Source organism: Colossoma macropomum, unplaced genomic scaffold, assembly GCF_904425465.1.
Source record: "Colossoma macropomum unplaced genomic scaffold, Colossoma_macropomum, whole genome shotgun sequence".
Classification (NCBI taxonomy): Eukaryota; Metazoa; Chordata; class Actinopteri; order Characiformes; family Serrasalmidae; genus Colossoma; species Colossoma macropomum.
The window spans coordinates 9,955,438-9,964,208 of NW_023494787.1; the positions used below are offsets into that span (position 1 = coordinate 9,955,438).

The 8,771-nt window shown below is 38.7% G+C and overlaps 1 protein-coding gene across 1 annotated transcript; it reads left to right on the top strand.

Annotated features, from left to right (window-relative positions):
• Positions 1-3,572: 3,572 nt before the first annotated feature.
• On the top strand, positions 3,573-8,390 carry tmem100a (transmembrane protein 100a). Its single transcript, XM_036566067.1, has 3 exons — positions 3,573-3,931; positions 5,500-5,754; positions 7,707-8,390. The coding sequence occupies exons 2-3, from the start codon at positions 5,552-5,554 to the stop codon at positions 7,945-7,947; spliced, it is 444 nt and encodes a 147-aa protein (XP_036421960.1). The 5' UTR covers positions 3,573-3,931; positions 5,500-5,551; the 3' UTR covers positions 7,948-8,390.
• The last annotated feature ends 381 nt before the right edge of the window (positions 8,391-8,771 follow it).

Sequence of the window (8,771 nt, forward strand, 5' to 3'; positions counted from 1 at the left end):
ACGTTCTGGACCGCCTGGGTCTCCCTGTATTTCACACTTTGCTTTAGCATATCCAATTGGCCTGACAGCATGTCATTGGACTGTGGGAGGAATCAAACTGAACAAATAGGTAAATTAATTTATGTTAACATTTTTGGTGACTATGTCAAAATACTAATTTATGATTCATATAATAACCCAAGGAGATGATCAATTATTCAGGATGTTCATTAAAAATGCTGATTAACATATTGCAGTGTTCTGACATATATGAATATTGCAAAAGCCAGTGTAGTGATGACAATACACCAAAACATTGTGCAGCTGATATGGGGTACATAATGGGTCATCTTTTCATTTTTGTATTATATGAAAAAATGTTTTGTTTACATTTATTTAGTTTACATAATGACTAATAATGGACTATAACTTTCTTCCTGTGTGTGTGTGTGTGTGTGTGTGTGTGTGTGTGTGTGTGTGTGTGTGTGTGTGTTAGGACTTTAGATAAAGCCAGACGAAGGCAGACTATTGGAGTGCAGCCACTTGCTGTGTCCTTTTGCAGAACAGACTAAACTGTATCTCTTCTTTTGTCTGCTGTCACAGTGTCTGTGTATTTTCCAGGCCACTAGTAGCTGTTAGCTGTGCTGTCGACTGCCTAGTAAAACAGTTTAAAGCAACACTCTCTCTACATAATATTTATTTATTTATTTATTTTCTCAAATCTCACCACTATTCCTTTATTCCTTATATGGCTTCAAATCAAAATTGTCATCAAACTGAGCTAAAGTCTGTGGACACAGCAGCCATCAGTAATGACTCCCAGCACTATTTCAAATAGGACATGATTTAATCCTGTGTGCATACGACACAAATTACAATCTGCACCCGGGTTAGACTAAATTGCTACACACATCTTTTATGCTATGGGCCTCATTTTCTAGTTAGCATTTCACACATGCCAAAATAACATCATCACATTCAAACAGCATGTAATAGTTAACCTCCTGTGATCAATGAAATGATTTACTTAGTATTTGTCAGCATACTGAAAGTGCTGGATGTTGGGAAAAAATACATCTGCAGCAAATATGTCTTGACTCAGATTACAGAACTACATGTGTAAAAGCTGTTCTGGATGGTCAATAGTAAGTACATATGTACCTAACCTTTAAATAGTCACTACCAAAACACATATTTTCTGCAATGAAGTAAGCTTTTTTATGTTTTAATGAAAAATATTACAGTTTGATGTGCACCCATGTGTTCAAAGCTGTGTCATGTACCGGCTAGTGTTTTTGAATTATGCTCAAAATTTTCTAAAATTTTCACTACCCAACTACTGAGTGAAGCTTGATTTTCTCCCATCTCTTCCAAATGAAAGCTACTGTTTATCTGTTTATCTGATAATGACAGCTTCGGTGGTCTACCAGGTCTTGCATGGTCAAGAGTCCTATTTTCTGTACATCTCTTAATGAGGTTTTGAACTCCAGTTTTGGAAACTTGTTTTTTTTACTTCTTTTCATTTGACTTTCCCTTAAATTATCTTAGACATTTCTTTCTTCGAAGATACTGTAGACACAGTCTGCCATATTCTATGAGTAATGTGTGCTGTAGAGAGCTGAGGTCAGTCAGTCTGTGGCCTAGAAGCCAGGGTTGCCTCACTTCGCTGGAAAGCGCTAGTGTATCTTTTTGGGCAGGGATTTCAGACAGGAAGGAACACCCCATATCCACTTACAGTTGAACACACTACGCCACTGTTCACAGAGCAGTAAAACAGGGCTGACCTGATAGAGTTTCTCCAACACATGCCATCCAGTGCAATGGTCAGGACTTAGCCAAACAAATGGCTTGATGTTGGGGTGACTAGACCAAATAGCACACACATCACTGTCATATAGAAACCTCATAACTGATTTTCGTAGTTCACACTTTTTGAAAATGCCTAGAAACACAATCACACTGAAACCAATGACACATTCCGGGAGTGCGACACTGGAGCCTCAGAAAGCTAGCAGACAGGAAGTAGCTCTCATTACTTGTTTATTAGCATGTTTTTTTTTATTATTATTTCTTCAGGAAAACATATTTTAAATGAGTTTCATTCAACCTCAAGAATAGAAACATGAAGTTGTCATATAGCCACAAGCAGTCTGTAATGCTGTGGGCTGCTAGCAAAAATTCCCATTAACCTAATGTTCAATATGAACATAAATTCGGACTAGAAGACGATTTAGATGCAAAGTCTAGCACCACATGCTTTTCTAAAGTGAGGATCGACATTTAATGTCTGTTCAGAGTCCAAAATTATTTGGAATAGAAATTTGTCACTATTGACAAAAAGGCTTCTCTGGAGCAATGCCATAGAGGGTACCCCATCCTGGTCTTGGAGACCACCCAAAAGTTCTAATCCAACACATTTGGCTTTAATATTCAGATGGCCCTGAAGGCCTTTATTAGCTGGATCAGGTGTGTTAGTTTTGGGTTGGAGCTAAACTCTACAGGGTGGTAGATCACCAAGACTAGGATTGGGTATGCCATTAGGAGAACAACTTTGGGTTCCCTAAAGAAGGGATAATGAGATATGAGAGTGTAAAAAGCATTTCTAAAGTTTAAAGACTTATAGTTCTCCATATAATTTGAAAATTTGCAGAGATTTGTGGTTTGAAATAAAATAAAGAAATTGTGCATTATCCTATAAATAACTATAAATTTTTATAGTTTTTGGACTATAAAGTTTCTTGTTTGAGAAGGTAAATACATGAACAATAAAGTTATCATCACTAAAGTTAACTGGCTAGCTTGCTAACTTGTGTTAAGGCATCTGTTCCCTACGTTGCAGCTCAAGCCAAGTCAAACACAGCATAAATCCAGGAGAAGTGAAAGTACACTGTTAGCTTGATGCTAATATGATGATTCTTATAGAGATGCTGGCAAAAAAGCATTATTATAACAATAGAAATTAAATAAATCAGTTTCTGTTTCAAAAGAGAGATACTTTATTATGATCAGACGTGCTCTACAGAAACTAGAAAACACTTCTGATTTAAAAGACAGGAAAATCTAGAGCCCCAAAAGTGCCACTGCGGAAAAAATTGCAATGACTTTGCATTCTCTTGGAAACTTTTTGCTTTCCTTTCAGTTCTTTTGTGTTCACTTACAAAATCCAGTGCATTTGCAAGGGAACGCAAAACCATTGCGAGGGAACGTAAAATTTGCGAGGACATTCAACGTCATTACCTTTTTCCGTAAAAATCATGGGAAACACTTATTAATGGATCGGTGGCTTCAGTAGTGCGCCATCTATCGGCAAGCTAGATGAATATATCTGTGATTTTGTCATACAGTTACATGAAATATGCGAGTCTGTAATGGATGCAGCGATGAAATGTCTTTGAAAACAGATGAAAGAGAAAAAAACTACGCACACCTCTCCTCATCTCAGCCACCTCTACAAACGTGGCTTTTCTTTACAACACCTCTCTCTCTCCCAATTCATCTATCTCTCTCTCGCTCTCTCTCTCTCTCTCTCTCACACACACACACACACGCGCGCGCGCGCGCTCTCCTTTTCTCTCTCGTAGCTTCTTCTTCTTTGCTCTCTTTCTTTCCCAACCTCCTCTCTCACGCTCTCTCTCTTTCTCTCTCTCTCTCCCCCTTCACGAACACAATTTTCTCTCACAGACGCGCTCTCTCCCCTCCTTCCCTCCCTCACACTCTTTCTCTCTCACATACACACTTGCCCACTCTCTCTCTCTTTCTCTCTCTCTTTCTCTCTCTCTCTCTGGAGGAGGAACACAGGGACTCCAGGTTCCTCCACAGTTCAGTTCAGAGCACATGAGGCTCCATCACTCAGCTTTTTCTCTCCAGCACCATCTCTCTCTCTCTAACCGGATAACTGGAACTCATGGAAAATTCATGAGCGCAGCTGAGCGGGATGGAAAACGCTGACCAGGTAAAGTTACACAGCTTTATCCCTTCTCCAGGATATCACATCACCTTTACCAACAAACTCACACTGAAAGCAGCTCCGCACTCTGGAGTCTTGTAACGGTTACTAGCCGGAGCCGGACAGACGGACAGGCTGTAGCTTTAATTTGCTTGTGTTTTTGTCTGTTTCTTCATGAAAAAGAGTTTCTTTCAAGTTTAAGAATGGAAACACGAAGTCGTCAAAGCAGCACAGCCTGACTTATAGCTAGCAAAATCGCTAAAAGGTTCCCTTTGGCAAAAAAATGGACTTATAAAATTGGACTAGAGGACGATTAAACGCCAAAGTCTAGGTCCAGAGAGTTTTCTAAAGTGAGCACAAACATTTAAGGTGGGTTTAGACCCTGAAAATACAACTAGACTACGAATAAACATCATTATAAACACTGAGACTAAAGTACCATTAGCACCGAGTGTTCAGACTGGAGTGCGTCCCAAATCTCAACGGTGTACACTAAGTAGGGCTCCAGACAGAAATCATGTTGAAATGATAACATCGCAGAATTTGTCAAATACACTAGCGTTCAAAGTTTGGAATCACTTGTCATATTAATAAGTGAATTTAATAATTGAATCTTGTTCAGTTTTAACTTACACAGTGTAGGCTGAAATAAGCCATAGACAGCAGAAGAAATCTCAAGATATTCAGTATTTCAAGTTTTTTGGGAACAATAAGATGGTATTAAATAGTAAATAATATTCAGTTTTTTTATTTACAGTTGTTTCTTGATGCCTGAAATTTGATCACCACATTTGAAATATTAAACTTTTTAGATGTTAATTATACCCTATTCAGTAAATCATTCATTATTTTACAGCTTTCTAAATCATTATCATGTACAGTTCTGTTCATATCTTTAATAAATAATACAAATCTTTGTGTTCAAAGTTTTTGATAGTAATTTTTGTAACGTAGCACTGCTGGTACTTTTTACTCTGTTGCAACTGACCAGATGTCTGTAAAAATAAATGTTGTGATATATTGTGTATCGTGAAATTTTATATTTTTGCAATATCACCTACCTCTAATTGTATTCCTAAAATTTTGAGTTGTCATTCCAAACACTAGGGTATATCACCAACTGTAGAGTACAGTACAATACAGTACACATACAGAATCCAAATTGTGCAGACGCTGGACGCAGGTGAACACATAGCAGTGGTTACTTACACAGTAACACAACATTTAATAACACAACGTGATTATTATACTTTGTTTATGACAGAAACTACATCACAGCATATTAAGATAAAGAGATTTTTCACATAGTGACAGTACACAAGATACTTGTAGCTCCATAGCATGTGATTTTTAGCCTGTACTTTGTTTATGTTTGATGTAAACCCATCAAAACATGTTAAAATACATAATATGACAGAATACTACATGCTTGTAATATGATTGTCATGAAAACTTTAGGTGTTGAATGAGGATTTGTATTTAAGTCTAAATAAATGATTTGAAAAGGCATAGATGTACAGAGCAAAAGGAGTGTATTTTTTCTTTATCGATGATCCTCTGTTATTTTTTTATAGTGTAGGTGCACAGACATTAACCGTTGAAGGTCTGAGGACCACCCTGTGGTTCATGCCTCAACAACCTGTTAAAATCAACCCTGCGATGCCAGAGGAGCCCCTTAAAGACACCATGACAGTTCCCACAGCCCCTGAGAGGTCACTCACAGACAAAACCAACAACAATGACCCGCTGGTCAGCGCGGTCACCATCCCACTGGTCACAGAGGGCCAGCTGACGGCAGCCACGGGTGGGGCAGAGCTTTCCTGCTACCGGTCAGTAACTCTTTGACTATCTACTGAGAGACTTTAAAGTTCCTGGCTAGCTAGATTAACATACAGTAGCATGCAAAAATTTCAATGACCCTGGTTAAGTTATGCTCCAGTAACCTATGCACATTTTAATGCATAATTACTGTTAATGATATATATATATATATATATATATATATCATAACCTGGTTCAGCTAATCAGGGACATCTAAGGACAGTAATTAGTGTGAGAGTCCATTAGGTCTCCAGGAGCAGGGTTGGTGACCACTGTTCTGGACTCTCCCTCCAAACACATTTGATGAAAGGTTATCATTCTGCTTTATGTTTTGCAGGAAGACAAAAAACATCCTGCTAATTATTTGACACCAAAGCAAATGGTGAAAGTCAGAAATGCATGCTTGAACCTGTTGATGCAGATCACCCTTTATTAATTTTATTTCCAGTCAAAATGGCCATTAATTACAAGTTGTTTATTTTTCAGGAGATGTTTCTGGAGAGACTACATATAATCCATTTGCACAGAGAAGGGGACGATCATAAGTGTAAATGTAATAAGAGAAAAACTAGGGGTTTTCAAAACTGGAGGTCAAAAAATTATTAAAAGATAGAGAGAAAGTGGGCTCCTAACAACCGTGCAAGACCTGTGAGACCACCAAACTGCCCCCATTAGACAAACAGTACTTAAAGCTTTCATTTTTGAGAGAGAGGAGAAAATCAAGCTCCATTCTTGCTTCAGATCTGAAAAATCCACAGGTGTTTCTGTCCATCCCTCCACTGTGAGAAGACAACTCAACAGTATGAGTGTGAAAAGATGTGTAGCTGTCAAGAATCCCTTACTGAGTAAAATAGAGAAAAAAGAAGAAAATTTGCTCTAGATGTCTAAACTGGACATCTGTGATGTAAATTTCATGGACTGATGCATCTAAATTTGTGATTGAGGTTATGTAGATTGTAAGAAGCAGAAAAACATCTTGTATGACTAAACTTAAAAGACTCTAAAAAAGAATGGAAGCTGTAATAAAGGCAAAGGATAGGTAATGGCCATTTTGACTGGAAATTAGAGTGATGTCCGATGTTTGCACAGTAAAGTACTATATCTACATATACATTTATAGCAAACAGCAGTAATAACTCTGCACTTCTAAAGTCCCATCCGAGCTGGATTAGTTTACAAGAGGAGGTCTGTAAAGTAATTTGTGCATGATTTAACTGGCAGATTTGTACAGGATAAAGGATCTGTGTAATTTCCCTGAATTACCCTAAAAAGCTCACACTGAAACATCACCACACAGACATTTACTTCAGCATTGCCACCAAAAATAAACTCCAAAGTACAACATAGGTTGAAGTGCTGTGACAGGGATACTTATAAAGTGCGGCCCAATAAAAAAGAAAATGCTTTGCCTTGTGAAACGTACTTTTTTAGATATACTTTGTTTTCTTCCTCCTTGTCACTCGGACGTCACCAAAAATGTTGTGGATTTTAGTAGCCTTGTCATGAACTTGAGGATTATTGAATTGGGTCAAAGTAAGCTCCATTTTAACTGTTTACCTCATCTTCAGCTCGCAGAACAAAATGAAAAAAGTAGAAAAAGCAGGCACCATTTTCTATTATGCGGGTTTGTTATTACATTACTGCGATGTTGATTCAAACAGGACTGCTATTACTGAGGGAGCTCCAAGTTCAGCAAATTACAGAAGATATTAACTCCAGAACTTCTACTGAGCAGACTTGTTAAAACTAAAGACATTGCAGATTCATACTGGATTAAAATCACAGGTCTCCACAGTTATCATTCAGATTACAGCCCCTCCCCAGGTAAAACTAATCTAGCTTGAATAAGGCTTAAGAGTTAAAAAAAACCCAAAAATGCCAGGACCAGAGTTGAGAATCACTGCCACGTACTAAATATTTTGACGAACTTCATGCACAGTGAAATCTGCTTCTGCTGTAGGTGCACGGTGCCTTTCGGCCTGGTGGTCCTCATCACTGGCATTGTGGTGACGGCTGTGGCCTACAGCTTCAACTCCCATGGCTCCACCATCTCGTACTTTGGCCTGGTGTTGCTGTCTTCCGGCCTCGCTCTGCTGGGCCTCAGCGCCGTCTGCTGGAAGGTCCGGCTGGAGAGGAAGAAGGAGAGACGGAGGGAAAGCCAGACAGTGCTGGTGACCAACCACAGGAATATCTTCGCCTGACCTGGCTGTTTGAGACTTTGGACCTTTCCAAAGACCCATTTCTTTTCATGTCACTGCTACTGTATAAGCAAGTGACTGCGGAGAACTTCGCTTGGGGAAGTGTGCCTTGCTTGACCTGTGACCTGCAAGAAAAACCATGCTGTTATTCACTTCTCCTTACATGCAAGTCCTTTAGCTTCATCACAATGAGAGCAGCTGCACGTAGTGGTTTTACTCTCTTGAACCTGAAGACTGGCTGACGAGCAAGCTCAACCTTTGACCTACATTAGGAAAAACATGCTGCCCGATCTTAACTGCAGCTGTGCATAGTGGAGAAAAGAAGCCAACCTGGAGACAAGCAAGGCTTAAGGTGGATCCCACAGCCTGTTTACTAATACAGATCAAAAACATTACACATGTACTAAGAAAAACACAGTTAGTCACTCCTTGCATGCTATCTGGGAGAAAAAAGGTTATCCTGCTTCATCACCATGACTGCAGCTGCACATACCGGGAGGGAAGAAGCCTGTGTACTTACAAAGAATGTTACACATGGGGTTTAGCTGTAGGAGTATGTTTCATGACAGAAAATAGGCCTACCCATGCTTTGCCACTATTGTGATCTTTCATAGCCACGGTTGCGAATTTGGACAAATTTTACAGAACATTGGCAAAAATTCTATTCAGCCTAAGGAGAAACTGTAGCACACAGCTCAGTTTTTGTCAAAATAAAAAAAAAATAATAATGTGTTAATAATGTAAAATGATATTTATTGTGTATATGTGCAAAAGAATAAAACATAGTGATTTTATGTGCATTCAAGCTTTTTAGAAATAAATATCTG